Raw genomic sequence first — 20960 nt, 5'->3', positions numbered from 1 at the left:
ATTTTCATGAGACTTGAGGTAAAGGCTGTCCCTCACTATTCTCAGTTTGGAGTGATATGGGCCAGTTTCCCATCTTTATCGATTATTAATTTTGTAGCATTTGTGTAGCTCCTTCAATATAAATATTTTAAAATAAAATTATAACACAGGCCGGGGAACCTTTCCACATTATGTTAGTCAATAATTTAAAATTAGTTTTATTTTAAAAAATGTTAAAATAACATGGTAGATCATGTAAAAAAAGAAGAAGAAAAATATAAAAATGTACCAAAAAAACTTTATTTACATAATTAATCAAGCAGAAGCCAAGTGGTGGAAATGGTCAGGTAGAAGAGTTATCCTGAAAAATAAGATAAATTATAGCCATGTGAATAACTACATATTTTTCTGGAAACGATTAAACCAAAATAATTGTAAAAAGCAACTAATAATTAAATTTATAAACAATAAAAAGTATGCATGTATGCAAGGATAAAAAAGGATATATTATATTTATAAAAGTAGAAAAAGCAATGGAATAAGAATTTGTTTCGAATATTTGCTTTAAGATTAATTCAAAAACTATATTAGGGATCACATAGATTAAGTTCAATCTTAACAATTCACTTTTAGGTTGATTCTACTATTGAACATAATTCATCAAAGTTCTTTGTTTTTTTTTCAAAACATCTTTATTTTTCATTTAAATACAAATTACAATAATATATAATACATTGGTATATTGCCAACGGCAATACCACGTTGAACACACCAGTTCTCGTCCATCAAAGTTGTAGCTTTTTTAAAAATTTGTATAGTTTAATGTTAATTTATGAATTGAGAATGAAAATTAATAATATTTTGAAATAACAATTGTTAAGCTAAGGTCTGCATTTGCCACTTAAACTTTTTGTTTTGGGATTAGATAAGATCTGATCATAGGGGTAAAGTGTGGGCCATATTCTGATCCATTCATAGTCCTAATGTTAATAAGAAAAAAAAAAAAACCTTGTCTTCAGTCTGTTGAAGCTTTTTAGGGAAAATGTCAGTATTATTGTTCATTTAATCTGTGTTCTATAACCTTGACTTTACAGGAACATAGCATAACTTAATGAAATTTCAAATATTATAGCCAGTCTAAAATGTATAGGGAACAGGTTTCATACTCTTGCCCTAAGAGCTGTTCAACTTAAACAGAAAAACAATGACAGTCATTTAAGCTTTATTCCACTTCTTTGGGATAATTGCTACCACCTGAATCTGAGCAGGGGCTAAGGAGGGTCTTACATTGACTATCTCATTTTTTGTGCCTTGGAGCCTAAATTAGGGTAAGTTTATTGTCTCTGGCTGATAGCTTTAGCAAATCGAGGCTAGCCATGGCATGATTTTGTGAGAATCTAAGACCTTCAATATAATCTCCCTATCTGATATTATGTATTCACATAATTTTTCCTTAACGTTTCAAGTATTATACATGGTACATTCAAAAAGGTTCAAGGCTGATCTCAGAACCAAAACTTGATTAAACAGTCTTTAATGTGTGACCCTTAGGCATTATACCACTGCTGCCCCTATTTTTCCATTGTTCATAGGCTCCCTGGAAATCTTTGCACAGAAGGATTTTAAGAGACTTGTTGAAGCTGCAGCTGTAATCATTAAATCGCATTCACTAAAATCATTAAATCATCGAATCACTTCCCTAACAGCTCTTTATTAATTCAGTGATACCAAATGAAGTTGCTGGAAGCTATGTAGGGATTGTTGGCTGGCTGCTGAATTTTTTCCATGTTGTGCTTGGCCAAAACCTTGGAAGCAGAGTGTTGTTGCCCAAGGGTCATATATTGAAGACTATGTTCGCTATTCAAAAATGTTTAGTAGATTTTGGGTTCTGAGACAAGTCTTGAAATTTTGTGAATGCGCCATTTATATTCATACAATTTTTCTTTTAGACTTTCTAGAACAGTTATTTATGTTACATGTGTTTCAGTTTGGAAGACCATTGGGTATGATAGCAATTGGGTCCTTCTGCATTTTGATCCAAATACTGTCGCTCCTGCTTTTCCATCCTTAACTGAGACATCCATATGCTTAACCAAAGCCTCATTTTCAAATTTTGGTCTCCTTCTTTCCTCTTTTCTCTTGTCTGGAATAAGTACTTTGAACTAGTACTTATTTTGAATTCAGGAAGACTAGAGAGTTAATGTATTTACTGGCAGTAAAATGTCCATATTACTAGTATAAATGAGTGATTGAGAAACCGTGGATATGAATCAAAATTATGCAAATTAGAGATTTTTTTTGGTATCTATCTGTATCTGGATTAACTTTATATTGTAGTGTTGACAAAATTGTTATCAATATCAATATCATTTGTTAAATAATATATTTTTATATATTTACAATGTTGTAAATACTGAAGAGTAAATTTGTTTCAAGCACAGGTATATAAAAAAAAACTCTTATTCAACTGAAATCTACTTTGTCAGCAAGTAAGAAAGTAATTTTTTTTTTATGTTTTTCAATATTTCTATACTGATTTGAAATAGATTATCTGGCATATTAAAAACTATAATATTACACAATACTAATACAAGAAAGTACTATTGTAATGGATACATATTAAGTGGCTTTTCATTTAATATTCCAAATTCTAGCATCAGCTTTCTTTTTGTGAATTGGAGATGAATCACTCAATTCATGCTTTCTTTTTTAATATAGACAAATATTAATTTTATTTCATCATACAATAGAATTATAAATCAAGAAACCAATATGACTTGATCAGCATACTGGCAGGTTCAAATTAGTTCTGTGAGAGTTGGCTCTTATTTCTTCATAGCCGAATAAAATAAACCTCTACCTTACTACACTGGCAAATAGCCTTCTGTTCCAACCCTAGTTGGAGTATCACATAAATTTAATACAGTACACAAAACAACAAAACAGTTTTATTATTTGACTAGTTTTTAAAATCATATCCAAACACAAAATTAATGAGTGTTCAAATCATTGAAAATAAAAAAAGATACTTACAAGGAATGACCCTTATCTTATGTCTCAATAATGCAAATTTCCTCGAGTCTATGAATTTGCAAGGTAATACAGATTAATGCATTTCAGTACAACAATTATAAAATAAACTGGATTAATAACTTCAGCAACCCAGTAAAATAAAAATACCGCAGAGCTGTGATTGATGAAATTGAATGATTTATATAAAATGACGCTTTTAAGAAATATAATTAAAGTAAAGCAGTAGGTCAAAACCAGGGAATCTTATTTAGATGATTGACAGTAATATAAGAATGTGGTCATGCTAAAGAATATTGTTGAAATCCCATTGAATTACTAATGATTATAAAAATTTGTTTAAGCCATTCGATGCCCAATATTTAGAATTTGGCAGCCCTATTATAAATACTGACAATTAGAATGTTTGCAAAGTGAAATAATGAGATAATTAGAATTTTTAATTAATAAGTAAAAATGTATTAATTTTCTTAAGCTTTATGTACAGGTTCCCTACTTTAATAAGATTTCATTCATATTCCATTATTTCCTATAAATATAAAGCCTACATTTATGAGCTTATCAATTTAAAAAAATGTATTCTGCAATGAATAGCTTCAAGGGAATTGGTGTTCTTTTTATAGGTGATCCATCCTTATTTTGCATTAGAAAAACTTTATAATCTGCATTAGTGACAAACAAAAGTTTGCCAAGTAGGCCAGTATAGCTTCCTAGCCATTCCTTTTGGGAGCATAAGGAAAAACAAATCCTAACAACGAATGTGTGATGAAAACAAATTAAATATTTTAATTGTTTACTTAAACATGCTTCAGAAAATTAGTTCCCCTCTTTAAAATTTTTAGTGTGACAATCATTTAAAATAAACTATCTGTAGTACATGGTGATGCCTGAAATATATAAGGCATGTAGATAATTTCAATTCAGAGGAAGACATTTTTTCACTTCCTGCATAAATAAAAAGCTTCCATACTTTCAGTGGGAAGGAACCAAAACTGTAAAATAAACAAAAGAATTTTTTTATTTCCAAGCCTTTTATTTATTATAAATGATTTTAGTAACAAAGGACTACAAGGGTTGTGCCTATGTGTGTAAGAGGTCTTGTTCACAGGTGCTGTAGTAGTCATTACACTGAAAGGGTTAAGTTACATACTTTAAACAAACAGAGATGGTTCTTTAGTAAAAGTACCATTACTTTAATAGCAATTTATTACAACATCCATTACAAAGACATTAATCCACCACATAAGAAGCAAACACCAATTTAAATTAAACATGTTCCAGATACAGTCACACACCAACAAGAATAGTAAAAGGTTGGAGTACTAGCAATAAAAATTATGAAAATTTTTTATGATAGTTTATTTATTATAAAAAGGATTATTTTTAAATATATCTATATTTTACAATTTATTTAAATGTACAACTTTATATTGTGCAACACAAATAACAAGAGAGTGATGTATTAAACAACAATCATCAAAGAAGCTACAAAACAGTAGCATTCCAATCTTTGGAACACAAATGGTATATTTAATTTATTAATCCTAAAATTTCTTTAGCATATATACATATGTACTTTCAATGAGAAGGTAACATTAATTAATTATTGTTATATTTTTTATTCAAAGGATATCTTCGAATTTTTTAAACAGAAACCATGCTCTTACAAATCAAGATTATAATAATGGACCAGCGTACTAATCAAAAATAGTAGACTCCCAATAATTCACTTATTATGAAAATACCCATATTGTCAATTAAAATTTGATTAATATAAGAATTATATATTTGAATAAATTATAATTAGAATATGTTTTAAACTACCCATGATTAAAGATTATATAGATATGTGCAACACAGTTTTATTTAACCGAAATAAATAGTACATATTGTAATACTAATTTATCTAATGGATGCTTTAACCACAGAGTTGTTTTAATTATTATTTAAGAAATCAATTTAGAACAAAGAAAAGGAAACCATTACAAGAGAAAATCCCCAATAATGATATGGAGAACCTATATAAATAAATTTTCAATTTTCTTATGAAGACTGTTTCATCTAAAATTTATGTAAATACATTTTACTGTATGCCACTCCCCTACCACATGCAGACAACCTAACCAAGTGATCAATTATTGATTTATTTTATTTTTTAAATTTCTGTTTGGCATTTCCAAAATTCTTGTGCTATAACGGAGATTAGTAACCAATTATTTAGAGTCTACTATTTTTCAAAGGGAGAAGGTAGTAAATTAAACATTTAAAAAATAAATAAATAAAAAGCTAAGGAATAGTAACTTTGTAATTAAAACTATAACAACATTTTGGTAAATATTTATAAATATATTAACAATAACATACTAAAAATATATTAAATAATGGTAACTAAAAGAGATTTTTCTATTTAGAATTTAATATGAGCGAATAAATTATTTGTCTTTATTTATTTTAATTTTTTTAAGTACTTAAAATGTTTTGCCTATAGCATGGCATATAATCTTCTTATTTGGTCTCAGAGATTATGTATTCAGGAATGTAAGCAGGGACATTAATAAAAGTGTTCTGATTGCACTAGATTATATGATTGTCAAGTTTCTTCTTTCTGGAATTTCGTTCTTGATATTCCAATCTGGAAACAAAAATGTAGATACGAAAAGAAAAAAAAATATTAGGAAAAGAATTGAAGCAATTTCTACAAAGTGCAGCCATCACCAACATAAAAATGTTAATTCCCAGTCATAACAAATAATTGCAATGAAACATGTGTATATAGTAGGAGTTAAATATAAGTGATATGATATATTAGTCATTTTATATTGATCTAAGCTGCATTTATTCTTAAAATCAAATATGCTTTAAAAAAAATTAATAATTTGCAATAAATGCTTTTAGATGCAAATAATAATAATGCAAATAAATTAGTCAAATAAGAAAGAAAACACAAATATTATTTGTGGTAAGATTTCAGAGATCTAAATACAAGAAATTCATGCTTGCTGTATAGTGCTGATGTATAAAACGCATAATTAAATTTCCCTTTCAATCAAATAAGTATGTATACAGGTGATCATAAATGAATAGTCAAGAAAAAATTATTTTCTGTTTTTTTTTTCTTTTCTAAGCTCTATTATTCAAATACTATATACAGATAGATTATAAGTAATAAAGTATAGTTATTTTCCTTGGCCCTTTTTAATAACTGAATATCTAATGTATAAGTTTAAAAGTATTATTCTTCACTAACCACTTAACGGGTACGCTCGAGTTACTTTGAGCGTGTTAAACAGACCAAGCTGAGCACACTCCAGATAACTTGAGCGGCATTGTATTTTATGCTGCTATAATTTTACACACTCGAATATAATCAACAATTGAAAATAACAATGTGATAATAATAAAATAAATAACAGTGATTTATTCTCTGTAATAATCCTCTATATATAACTTTAGCCTATGTTTACATAGAGAGTTAGGTATTATGATCCAAAATTAAAATTAAAATTTTGATTATTTTTTTTGCCAAGATAAAGTTCTAAATTGTGTTTTATACATAAAAAAATTTGATTTTTTTTTTTTGCTGGTTTTTCAAAAAACTGTGTGTTAAGGGGTTAACACTCTAATGACTGTTATATTTGAATGGCTCTTATAATTTCCAGGCACCTTAAGACTTATAATACACAGTAATATAATGCAATCCACATGAATAAAACAGGAGAAGTTGGCCCTTAAAAATAACATCTACATCGCTTTCTTGCTTCCCTCTTTAAAAACAAGACCCAGTTTTCTATCATACCTGAAGATGAAATTTACAAAATATTTTTTTTTTTTTACATGTTCATAAAATTATTTATTTTAAATACGATGTAGTAACCATGTCCAAAATTACACAAATGTTTCAATGCTGTATTAGTTTAAAGTTATGACACCATCAAGCAATAAAAATCTATTAAAATCATTATAAGTGCATGGATTAATAATACCAATCAAGTTTAAACAAAAAGCTGAAACAGAAGATTAGGATAAATACAAAAATGTTAGAGATGAAAAACACTTAAAGTAGAAACCTCCACCGCTGGATTTATTGTCAAAATTTTAAAATTATTTTAAACACCAAGTAATTTCAAAGTCTCATGAAACAGCCACCATTCCACCTTCTGATTTAAACAACTCAAATTTTTCCTAATCTGATTTTTTAAATTAATTTTTTTTGAGGTTCTTAAATCACTAGGAAGTGTTTAGGGACAAAAAATGTTTCCCCCAGAAGCCTTGACAGTTGGTAGTTTCCAGCACTACATATAATGCAACATCAGTTAAATCTATGTATGAGTAACAAAGGAGTATTCAAAAATCAAATACATTTTGGGCTTGAAATCTCTGATGAGAGAAGACCAAATCAGTTCCATCAAGCCCAAACATGTCAGTTCTCCCCTGGCTAAACTTAGCTTTATTATGTCGAATTGCCAATAAAAATATTTTTTTATACTCTTCCATGCAGTAGCTTTTTCCAGTACTGTGATTCTTGGTATATCATCTGGAAAGATTTTGAAACAATTTTAACAAGCCAAAAGGGCAATTTTCAAAATCAAGATAATATTTTGAAGATAACAAGGTATGTTTCAGGACTCCTTTCGGTAATTGAATTTTGCTCATGTCTGAACTTTGCTGATGTCATTCCATATGCATCAGACACAACACTTCACTACAGTTACCATCAGCCAGATTTCCAAATGTGATTTTAGCGAAAGAGAGCAAATCAAATTTAAAAAAAATCAAAATATGTTGGATGGGTAGCTTTTAATTTAAATTTTATGAATATTCACTACACTTTGCAACAACCAGACCCAGACTTACTGTTTACTTCCAGAGGTAGGTTCCTGGGTGATCTAAATATAATCTGTAGTATAACCTCATTATGGCAATTAACTATAAAAAAACTCATTGATTAGAATAATTTTCAATTAATGAAAATACTTTTAGTCTTCTTCAAGACTAAATGAAAGTACCCTTACTGGGTTTGCATGGCTAAAGAAAGGAGAATAAGAGATATTTTTTTAATGCATGCATCATTCACTTATAATTTAGATGTGTGATTAAATTGGAAATTATCAAAGCATAATCATTTACCACACAAAATATTAGATTGTGTACTTAGTATACTTATAAAGTACTATATATATTTTGGATATTAATAAGACATATTTTTGAGGATCTTGAGCAGTGATTCACAGAGTGGGCGCTACAGCGATTCAGGGGGGCGGTGGCGGCCACAGGTGCATTTGGGCGGCGATGAATAGCTACAAGTTGCCATGGTCAACAATATTACAGCTGACGTAAACAGCCGAGAATTACTAAATTGGGAGCAGAACACCCGTTCATCCTCCTCATTAAGATAATTTCGAATGTTTTAACTTCTTTTGTATTACATTCATTCTGAGTTCAATAGTTTCATAATTTCCAAGATCAATGTTTCTTATTTAAACCTTTCTTTGCTATATTTTACGAAAAAGGTAGAAACATTAATACATATATATTTCCCTTTAATTCCTATTAAAATTTAAAAAAAAAATTGATTTCCAGGGGGGCGCAAAGTAATATATTTCCAGGAAAGGGGGCGGTAGGACAAAAAAGTTTGGAAACCACTAGAATCTTAAGGTTCAGCAAAAATAAATAATTATATTTTGGTGACGTTTTAAGATTTTGTTGTTCTAATATGTATGTCATACAGTGAAAAAACTAATTATTAAATACTTAGTTAATATTTTTGAAAGAATGTCAGTTGGTTCCATTCACGAGTTTGCCATTACGCTGAAGGAGAAGAGGAAAAACTCTCTGGAAGAACTCTGTTAAATTTAATATCTACTGGACTTAAATAAAATAAGCGTGTTTACGAAAGGGAAGAACTTCAGATGAATACAATAAAACTTCAAAATAATAAAAATATAAAACTAGTATGCAGGGACGTCGGGGTATGGATGTGTCTTCTCCACCGCGATAATCTGAAAGTCCAGAATATTGGGAAATTTGATAATCTACAACTAACTGCCAAAATTATTGTAAAATATTATTCAAAGAGGTTATTGTGTTCAAAATGGCTAAAAAAAAATTTCAGGGAATATGCCCTACACCTCCGATAAACTGGAAAATACCATTCAAAATTTTGGGAAATGGCGTCAATCCTAAGTAAGTTTAGTTTTGATTAATCTATTTTAATTAGGAGCCTAGTAAAGTTTTTAATTAAGAGGGTAAGGTTTCAAATATTTGAATTAAATACATGTCCCTTCATTTGAAAGACATAAGGTAAGGCGATTTTTATGTTAATAAACCTGAACTAAAATCTTTCTTTGAAGAATACAAATAATGATATAGCAAAACTTAACAATTTAATATCTTGGATTAGTAAATTATCTCTATATACTATAAAATTAAAATAGCCAGAAGATTAAATATTTCATTAGTTGACCTCGTAGAGTATTTGTTATTATACTTCAAAACATGGCTGTCGGGATGGCTAGCTCCTAAATTTTTTTTCCATGTGCTGTAAATTAGTAAATGGTAGAAATACAAAATGTAAAACTATGAAATTACGAACTACCTAGAGGCCAAGCGTGGCGTAAGCAACAACTAGGCATTAGTCCAAGTGGAGTAGTGAACTTTACTACAGCATTATAATAAACAAGAGCTAATTGTTTTAAATACACTTATTGTTTTTTTAATTACTTAGTAATGATAGTAGCTATGATTTAATTTAACTTTAAGTTTTCACAAAACTAGCAAAGCTTGAAACAGTTTTTATTCACAACACTCGTCTCGCCTCCTCTTCTGCGGAAGAGAAGGAACAAGTTCAGTGTTCATGCTAACTTAGGCTCGATGTACAACACATTCTTTTCTCTTTGCTCTATAAACAGCATTCATATTTATAAGTAAAAAAACATTGTCAGAGTATTTATTGAAAATTGAAATAGTTTCTATAAGGATATATTTGTTTTTAAAAAACTCTTCGAATCTTTACATGTATTTAGACAACTCCTATCGAAGCCTCAGTAATCCGGACCCCATGTTTAACACGAATACGGAAATCAGGGAAAAATAAAAATGAAATTTGGATTATAGCCCCATTTGCCCCGTACTATAATAACATTAACTTAAATATAATGTTATCCATAGTACGTAATAGCAGTTTCGTTTAATCTTTTAAAAATATATAGACAATTAATATTTGTTTATGTCTTACAATTCATCACACATTATGTGTAATGTAGGGAAAGGGAATTGTGTGATTTCGAATCATTCATAACTTTGTAACACACGATTAGATACGTTATCTAATGCAAGATTATGAAGAAAAGCGTGCACAAAAGTAACAGATTACGAGATTCAACCCACTCGATTTCCACATTTATAAGTGAACATCACAATGAACTGGAATAAAGTTATTTATTTATTTATAAGTGAATATCACAATGAACTAGAATAATGTTATTTATTTAAAAACAAACACAACCTCTTTTCTTCCGGGAACGTATCAGAACCACTCACTAACCAAATGAGCAGTCTGTTTCAGGATTCACAGATTAAAAATAGAGGCCATGTATATAAGACACCGATTTCAATTAACTTTTTTTTTATACTACATCGAAAAATATTATATATGCATTGGGTTCTTACCAATGCGCTCTCGGAGTTGTGAACAAAATTAATTTATTCAACTTAAAAAGAAGGGGTTTATTTTCTGCCCCCATCACCCATACTAACAGACAGACACAAAATACAGACTACACCTTCACAAATAATCAAATTTCCTCAGCCGTTCTTAAAATGCATTACCAGAATGCAGAAAAAGATTTTCAACCCCATTTTAATCATGACTTCATCCCCAGGCACACATGGGGCTTAGAAGAAAAAAAATTATATATTTTCTGCCTTTTCTCGGTATGGATTTCAAAGTTATTGTATTTCAATCGATATATATATTTTTTTTTTTTAAACAAATTAAAATGGCATAATCCCCAACTTCCCAAAGGATGAAAACTAAGATATGAACCTAAAAGAGGTTTGGGAAGATTTTCATTATTCTACAATGCCCTTTCTCCCTTTAATGGTATAAAATTATTGATATGGGTTGAAAAAGCAGCAATTCAGTTTTCCAATGGTCGAAGTAACAAATTGAATTTGGATTAATTTCTGAGGAGTAATGAATGTGTCGGTCAGGACCACTAACCTTTTTTGAACAAACCCTTCTCCAAAAAATGTTCTAATTCTCGACACCTCTAAAAAAAAAATAAAAATCAAGTTGTTCTTACTTTGTTTTTCTATTCTCTTTATTACCTGATTCTAAAATTATGTATTTCATTTACAATGGTATCCCTACTAACTGTCAAAGATGGCACAATGTTAGGAACCATCGGGACTACAATCAGTTCTGTAAACTCTCTATTGTTCAAGAGATATAAATCCATGGTTTGACTTTATTGACATTAATAAAATTAATAATTAGCACAAGATATTATTTCTAGATACTGAACACATTTTAGTAATAACTCACTTCACTAGCCCGGCGTGTTTAACATTCAAGGCATAGGTATCAGATGTGGAAGTAATATAAACAAAAATTTAAAATATCATAGAAATTATAGTAATAATAAAAATATAATAATGAGTATAATACTTTATTGTTACATTTTTTCTAATGTTGCCATTGGTTTTTAGTATCTTTTTCCAAGAAAAGTTTTATTTTAAATGCATTTTTAGATAATTATTAACCTTAAAGGATTCATCATTTTTGATAATTCATCAACAATTTCTTCTGATTTCTGTTGGATCAGGAAACAAATATCAAATGTATTTTGCGAAAATTAGGTTACAACATTATTATTTTTATCAATGTTTTCATCACGATAACTTTTGCCAAGGCTATATATGAATTATTGAACTCACAATTTATAGAAACAGAATCTATGCTTAATTAAAAAAAATTAATACATTTAATAAGAATAATTTTATTTTTCAGGTACTAAATTTTTAACATTTTTTGAACCATACTAATGTATGTATACAATGGATAATAATCTTAATGATTGTGAATTATGTGTTAAGATTCAAATTGTAAAAAAATATATATATATATAAGGTACAGGTAATCAAAGAGAAAATAATACAAAATCGTGCAATTGATAACAATTAAGATTACAATCATATAAGAGAAAACTAATAATTCAATCATAGATATTATGATATTGTCCTTTAACAATTAATTAATACTAATATGTTTAAATTGATACATTAAATTGCTTCTTTTTTTTTTTTTCTGAAGATAGAAAATGATAAAACAATATTATAATAGACAATTTTGTTTTGGTTCGACAGTTTTAAAGAAGTTATTTATAACACTTCCAGTTGAGAAACTATCAACCAATCTCTCCTAAAGTAAACATTCTTCGAAAAAAAACTATGTATCAATACAAATGTTGGCATTTGTAAAAATTGGCATACAAACATTTATTATTAGTGTTAACTGCATCACAAAAAAAGTGGTGTACTTTGAAACATACATCATCTAGTGGAGTTACTTTAAGTATAAGTATTGTTAAGTATCATCCATTTTTTATAAGTATATCTTATCTTAATTTTACACAAATTAACAAAAATAGATAATTAAAAAAATATAGTTGAAACATAAAATAACATGGTATAAAAAGAATAAACCAATTTTTTTATACAAGTAGAGGAAAGATCCAAATTGGCCCAACTTCATAGCCTGACCAGAAATCATCCAGGCCACCATAGAAATAATTGCAATCATATTTAACAATAATTAGCAGAAAATGAAGTGATGAAGGTTGTATAAATATAACTCTGGGATATTAAAAGATCAATTTGATGGTGGGTCCAAGAGATAGTGGATCCATTTCTTTAGAGATATATGGGCTATAACGTGTTGGTGGCCTGTAGATAACCCTGTCTCCCCTCTAACCGAGTGCTATTTTGAATAAATAGGGCATTAAACTACCAAAACAGCATGATTAATGAAATTAAATTTTCAACGAGTCATGGAAAATGACATTTGAATAGACTGGGTTGACCTTTGAAACTGTTTCATTACACCTTTTTGACCTTAGTACTTTCTTATTTAATTCACGTCTGTAAAAAAAAAAAAAAAAAAATATATGAATAGCAAGAGTTGAAACAAAGTCTTTAAAATGAAATTATAACAGCAGCTCAGGTTATTTCCATAGAACCTTTCAGAAAGAAATTATTTATAACAGATAAATTATTAATTTATTACCTTTTTTAATCTATTTTAATTTTTTTTTAATCTGTCACTTCTGGCTAATATGTGATAATGACAATTAATTGACATTCAGACTATAAGAACAGCTCCATTCTTTGAGGAAAAATACATGAACATTGACGAGTGAAGCTGATTGAGCTAAACGATGTGTTCCATTGAAATAATATTAAATTTAAATAAATAAATAACATGTTACATTAATTTAATACTGAACACCCGTTAAATCTTATACTAACCTTTAAGAAGTGTTTATATGATTGATCAATTTTTTCACCTAGATTATCAAAAAAGTTAACAAGATACTAACAGAAATACACCAGTCAACAAAACTATTGGACAATATTAAAATAGTTCATCACTTAATAAATCGTAGTAATATAAATTTCCATTCCTTAAAAATTCTCAGGAAAAAGCAATGAAATAGCCTAAATATGCTTCATATGATGTTAACATTAAAAATTCTTAACAGTTAAATAATAAAAATATTAGATAAAGCTTTTAAATTTTTAAATAAATAAACAAGGTCATGTTGAATCTATTTAACTTCATTTAGTATCTTTTATTTGTGCTAACCTAAATAAATGATTCATTTCTTGAAATTGATAAACCAATCAAAAGAATAAATAAGGACTAGATAAGGATAAAATGTGGAAGAATGAGTCAATTCATGAAACCGACAAATGATAAACTGTTAAACTGTCTTCTATGTTTATCTAGTAAATCACCCAGCTTATAGATAGTAAAGAAAAAAAAATAACAAAACAGTATTTATATATCTTAAATGTTCTGAAGAATATCTTTGATCAAATTACTATAAATATAATTTGTTCACTTAAAATGTTGAATAGTAATATAATACTAATCAATTTTTCATTTTTTTAAAAATATAAATCATAACAAAGATAAAATAATTCTAAGAGAAAATATCTCATCCTGTCAGTTAAAGACTTTGCATGATATTTATAGCTTGATAACAAAATAGAGCAGATAAGTTATATCATTATGATAGAGAGGTCATACACATAAACTAAAGGTTTTAATTTATAAAGAATATCAAAAGCCTAAGAGTATAAATCTCACTTCCCCTCTCTATATACATTTAGGCATATTTCGTTATGTGTTTTGATTATTAATACAGGATAAAAATACACTTTGTCCAACTTAAATAATTAAAACAATCATTTCATAATTTTGTGACCATTCAAACTTACTATTCCTAATTAGACACCATTATATAATTATGCACACCTTATCCTAAATACTAAAGCATTCATTATGGTGTTGATTCCTATTAGGGTTTGTCATTTGAATACAAACCCTAATAGGAATCAACACCATAAACAAAATAAAACTATTTAATTTCATACGAGATTGGTAATACAAATAAAACCATTTAAATTATACACAGTGATCAGAATAACACATGTGCTTCCTTACTTTGACAGTTATTCATCACTTATTTTTTAATACCATTTCTGAAGATTTTTGTTAGAAATTTTAATATTAAAATTCGAATGTTATGAGCAGTACCTATTTGTTTTCAAAAAAACATTTTATTATTTCGATATTCTTGTTTCATTAAAAATGCTCTTATGACAATTTATTTCAGTAGATACATACAGAAAAAAATTTCTTTTGAAAACACGTTGAAAAGTTTGAGAGTAAACTTTATTTTCTTTAATTTAAAATTAATTTAAATATTTCCTACATTAAAACTGTCCTAAAAATTATTTAATTAATATATTAGTTTAATTTGATAGTTGAGGAAAATTAATTATGATATTAATGTTAAATATAATGATTTTAAATTACAATTGCTGCAATACAAAATAGCAGAAATAAAATTACACTGATTTAAAATAGATGATTGCAACTATTTGAAAAACCTCTCTAGCTATAATTGTTGTCCAAATTTAATTACTAGTCAAGCCAAAGTAATTGCAATTACTAATGACAAGTTAATATAATTCCAGTTCCCCTAACCTAGTTCTAAGTTTCTGTTTAGGAAAATTATGAGCAGCCTTATTCTATTCAATTATAGATCACCAAGACAGATAGTAAATAAGATGATAATCAACAAACGAATGTTCCTGCTTAATCTGGTACTCTAACATATCAGATACAACTTAAGCAAAAAAAATTGACTTTGGTTTTCTGCATTTCCCTAATTGTTAAACAATGATACAGTTCACTTACATAATGTATCGAACAAAATTTTAAGTCATTCAAAGTTGGTTTCAATTTACCAAAATCATTATTATATGGTTTACTGTACTTTTACTTATTCTACAATAATTTATATTTTTTAAAAAACAGCCACATTCCACATCTGTAAATAACAGTTGGAAGGATAATTGTATATTCTAACAATAATAATAGTAGACTCTAACTAACTAACTAACTAACTCTAACTCTAACTTAGTAGTTTTTGGTCAGGAGGAGCGAGTTAACTAATTTTACAATTGGAAATAATGTGCATTTACTGCATTTATTAATTCTTCAATTTAATTTTTTTGAGTTATTGCAGACCCCAAATACTTACATTTCTTCAACTATTCAAGCATATTATTTCCTACATTTATATTATCAACATTAAGTTTGAGACCTGCTTCATTAACAGCTTTTATCAACTTAGTTATAATCATCAGCATATCCAAGAATGGGTATTCTATGACCAGAGTTAACACCTTTTAAAAGAGTTAATTTTTTTTATTTAGAGAGACAGAAGACCAAATATTTTAAAATATATTGATAATATAAATTTAACAATACAAAAAAAAATAAAACTAAACACAATTCACAAAATGCAGAACGGAGTATTTCATTCAAATTTAATAACAATTCTAATATACCTTATGTATTCTTTCATTTATATGACATTCCATTACTTTTAGTAGTTTCTTAATAGCAGCCTACTTATTTTTTAATATGTAATACTGAATCGTGATTACTAATTAATTTGAATTTCAAAAACTTTAAAACTAACTTGTTTAGATAGTAACTAGTGATATCTTATTTTAAAAAGTATAAGAGCCCAACAGATTAAAAGATATATAAATACCGCCAATTACTAATTTACAGCACTATTTAATAACACAATTTCTAAATTGTTAAATATACATTATATTTTATAAATATTGAAAAAATTACCTGTGCTTAATTATTCTTTCAACAATTGTTTCCGTTGTTGTTGAGTTTCCTGAATCTAAAAGTTTGAATATACCTTTTCTCTTTGGTAAATCATAAGGATCTGAGCCATCTGTATCATCAGATATTGGTGTTTTAGACCCATGACAGACTAATGAAACTTTAAAATGTGCCATAAGTTCTTCACTAACTGCATAGGGAGCACCAATCACCACTTCATTAACATACTAAAAAATGCATTAGAAAACAACTCACACTTGGCAAATAAGAAACTTAAAATTTAAAACACTTACTCGACAAGCCAGGACAGATAAAACTCTCTCATGAAGATTCATGATGGGATAATTAGAGCCTTTATACCTGGAAGAAAATAATTAATATAACTCAAAGCTATCTCTACATTATATGGGTTAGTATCTTTTAAGCTAACAGCCACAGAGGCAAGGGTCCGATTCCACAGACATCAATCCTTCATTCTGAAAGGATCAGAAACGTTTTGGAATTAATGGCTTAAATGAAATTTGAATTTATTGAAAAAGACAAATAGTAATATACCTAGTTCAGCCATAAATTATTTAAAAGGAAAAAGTTGGAAAAATCAAACAATAATTGAACTTTGAGAGTGAAATTTATTTTAATACCATATCTCACACATAAATGATTAAATGAAAACTAAATTATTCAAAATGCCTCCATATATGATTTATTTTTCAAACTTTTTCCCTCAGAATAGAACTTACGGTAATACTATATTCCAAATTATGAAAGGTAAAAAGTTATAGGATAAACTACAAACATCATAAATTAAGTTTTACAAAAAATATAACAGGTAAAGTAACTTTAATATGCAAACAAAGAATGCTAATCATAATAACTGGATACCGTACCAGACCAAATATTATAAGTATCTGTGTCAATACTAAAAGATTAATATAAAAAAATGGATTCTAGAAGACCTAATAAACCTAATGGTGGAATGAAAATTGGCGTGTAATGGTATGTAATTTTTACAAACATGAAAAGCTGAATTGTAATAAGTTATTTATAGAAGAACTAAATGTTTTCAATTTTTGTAACTATTGATTTGGACAGAACTCAAAAATTTTCAATTTCCAAAAATTATATGCCAAAATAGAGAGTTTTGAAATTGATTCATTAAGCTAAAGAGACAGAAATAATATTCAATGCAATATTTTTCTTTTTGAGGTAAGATGTTGAGGGGGCTTTATCTAGTCATTAGTCTGAAACTAAAGTTACTGCCAAAAAAAAACAAATCAAGGATTATACTTTTATGCATGTATAGTAAATTCAGAAATCAATTACTTTTTCTATGTTTATAAATTATTTTCTCCTTAAACAGAACCAGTTTTTCCAAAAACAAGATGTTAACTTTTTTATTTCTAGTGGAATAGAGAAGATAGACAATTTATATTTATTTTCAAAATTTGGCAACTTTATACTAGTCTTCTTTTTTTTTAAACAAACTAACCTTCTAATTAATCTTAGGAAATTTAGTAATTCTATAAACATTTAATGGTTATGGATGGTTATTATAGATTTATGGTTAATTTAGGTTTACAAAAATAAATAAAAATAAACCTGTTAACTGTAGGATCTGTGTGGAGGCCAACAATCAGGAAATCTCCTTGCTCCTTGGCTTTCTTTAAGAAATCAAGATGCCCAGTATGGAAAAGGTCAAAAGCTCCAGCCACATACACGACCACATCACCTTTCTGGAAAATAAGAAAAAAAATTGAAACACAATGCCAAAAAATTAGTATACCTTACATCAACATGAAAAACTCTGGTCCTCAGACTCATTTCCAAATATTGACATATTGTACTTTCTTATTTTTTTTTTTATTTTCTTCTGATTATCATTATTACTTCAGTAAATAAAGCACTAGAGTTTTTTTCTTAAATTTTGTAGTAATAAATACAGAAACACTCTTTGTATTACTATTGAATTTATACAGCTTAATTGAAAAAAATCATAATACAATTTATAAATAATGAGACTTATAAGCCTATCAGTTCAATGAAATTTCAGTTGATTTAAAAAAAAAAAAAATCTTGCTATTTTTACTTTAATGCACTGTATTTATTTAATGTATAAAAGGAAGTTGTAAAAAATCTGAAGATGTAGGAGAACAAGAATTCTTTTAAATTTCACTGGAAAGGTGCCTTATTAATAAAAGATTATTTATTTGTTTTAATTTAATTTCACATTTCTAATCAACAGAAATGTCTCTATTAAATCAAAAAGAGAGAGAAAAAAATTTTTAAAAATTAAAAGGACATGAAATTGAATAAAATAAAATGACTATATAAATTATTCAGATCCTACATATGTATATATATAATTTTAATAAATTCTATTTATAAAAACTATTGATAAAATATGAAGTGGAATTCAGGTAAAATGGCAATTGAGAAAAAACTCTTCGGAATGCACCAATAGATAAGACATAGAAATGTAATTACCATGAAGAGGAAAAGTCACCCATGTAGAGGAAAAACCTTATGGAATGCACCAAAAGATAACAAATAAAAATGTAATTAGCCATGTATTCTATATTACACTAATAAACACGAATTTTGAACCTGGATTCTAGTTGGCAAAGTTCAATTACTTTCACCAAACTAATATAAGAAAAATGGAAGTATCAGATAAGTGCTTTTGTAAAAATTGGTAAGATATTTTGAATTTCAAGCGGAATCAATGTGGTTTGTCAAAGTGTAACTAAATAACTCCAAAACTATGTGTATAAGTTTCTCAATTATCAAAGTCAATTGAAATTGCTACAATTCGAGACCAAAACGAGCTCTCAGGGACCATTACTTTCTAATAAACAACTCTTCAAAAGTTGTCCATTGAAGTTGAGTAAAAATTAAAAAAACAAAAAAAAGCAAAGATCTTGCTTGAAATCTGAAATATTTTTCCGAAAAAGCCAAACTTTGTAAATAACAAAAGATTATTTTAGTGATTGTTCGACTTAAGATTTCAAAATTATAATTATTGAACTATAAACAAAAAAATTTTTTTTTTTCTTTTATTTGTCATCCTATTTTCTCTAATGACCAGATGTTATATTTATAAATTTCTAGTGTTAAAGTAGAATTTATAAAATAATTAAAATTTTAAAGAGTAAGTAAAAATACATAGTTTTATTGTAATTTTTGTTTTATACTCTTAAGATGAATAAAATCTTTGTAAAGATAAAATGGAAATTACTTCATATAAATAACTTGAAAAAAGAAGCAAGAGGCCAGTCTAGAAGATATTCCTACAATAATTGATTTAAGGGGAGAGAGTCAAATCAAAAATTTCCAAAACTTTTAATCAAATTTCTCAACTATTTAAATATATTTACTTTTCTACTAAAATACAACATTGAGTTAAAAAAAATCCCAATTTATTAACTTAAAAGGTACTAGTAATTATTTTAAATTTTATTGACACTGAGTAAAATATTTTGACCATATTTTTGATAACGCAAAGTAAATTCTCAAAGTTCCCAACTTTTTTGATTTTCTATTATTGGGAGGGGGGATGAAATTCTCCCATGATGATGTTCCTGGCTATGTACTACAATAAGTCAATAACCAAACCATTATGGCACGATTATCATGGAAGAACAAAGTGAGATCAGTCATCAGGAGATATAGATTAATAATGCTATGTAAAAAAAATTTAAAACAATCTTTGTTTTGAATAAACTGAAATTATTATTTTAATAAAACAAACTCTTAAATCTACCTGTGGCTCCATTCCTTCTGAAAACTGAATAATTTTCCGGGATGTCGGTAGGAACTGAGAACATGCAGTGAAAGGTACAGTAGCAGTATGATCGAGACCAAGGGATGTGGACTGCCTTCTTTCAACTTCATATTCCCTTTCACCCCGACGAAAGTGTTCTCTAGTTAATAGGAGCATTCTTCCAACTATATCTGTTGTTGAGACACCTCTAGTACGTTCTACTTCTCTGAGTTCATTATAAAACAAAAAATGAAATACAATAATTGCCTCAAATGACTTGTAAGAAAAATTAAATATGAAAATAGGACAACAGTATTAGCATGAAAAATAAATTAAAACTTAAGAAATGTTTACTTGCTAAAAATTACTATTTGAAAGTTAGGATATCTCTGCAAGAGGAATCCTTAAAGTAATTTTCTAACAATGACAATGAATGGGTAAAAGAGAAAAATAAGTGAAAGAAAAAAAATAGTAAACTGCAGCATAGATAGTTTTATTGGTTTTACGTTATTAACACCATATTTTTTAAAATAATTATTTCATTGATTCCAGTAATTTCTGTGACCTTTTAAATCTTCATCTAATTTTCTATTTTGTCTTCTGTTTTCATTTGTTTTCTCCCGTTTTGCTACTTTAAATTTATTAATACAATAAATCATATCGGTAGTATCACTGGTATATTGCTATGTGTAACATCAAATTAATCCATAGTGTTACTATGCAGAAAAAATTTGTTTCATTTACAGGTGTATA

The 20960-nt window shown here is 27.6% G+C and overlaps 1 protein-coding gene across 4 annotated transcripts in view; it reads right to left on the bottom strand.

Moving 5' to 3' along the window:
* Positions 1–257: 257 nt before the first annotated feature.
* Pect (phosphoethanolamine cytidylyltransferase) overlaps positions 258–20960 on the bottom strand; it is a 25992-nt gene continuing 5289 nt past the window's right edge. For 2 of the 4 annotated variants that reach the window (XM_067050604.1, XM_014427880.3), the window contains exons 5-9: positions 20208–20433; positions 18047–18180; positions 16741–16807; positions 16451–16674; positions 11662–13149 (exon numbers count right to left, since the gene is read on the bottom strand). In XM_067050604.1, coding sequence (XP_066906705.1) covers positions 13041–13149; positions 16451–16674; positions 16741–16807; positions 18047–18180; positions 20208–20433 — 760 coding nt within the window. In that variant the 3' untranslated portion in view covers positions 11662–13040. Of the gene's footprint in view, positions 341–5073; positions 5642–11661; positions 13150–16450; positions 16675–16740; positions 16808–18046; positions 18181–20207; positions 20434–20960 lie in introns of those variants that run through there. The other 2 variants (XM_014427883.3, XM_014427882.3) reach the window with 2 other exon arrangements.

This window comes from Halyomorpha halys, unplaced genomic scaffold, assembly GCF_000696795.3.
Source record: "Halyomorpha halys isolate HHAL.00 unplaced genomic scaffold, Hhal_1.1 Scaffold678.1, whole genome shotgun sequence".
Lineage (NCBI taxonomy): Eukaryota > Metazoa > Arthropoda > Insecta > Hemiptera > Pentatomidae > Halyomorpha > Halyomorpha halys.
This window is presented reverse-complemented; position numbering and strand designations above follow the sequence as displayed.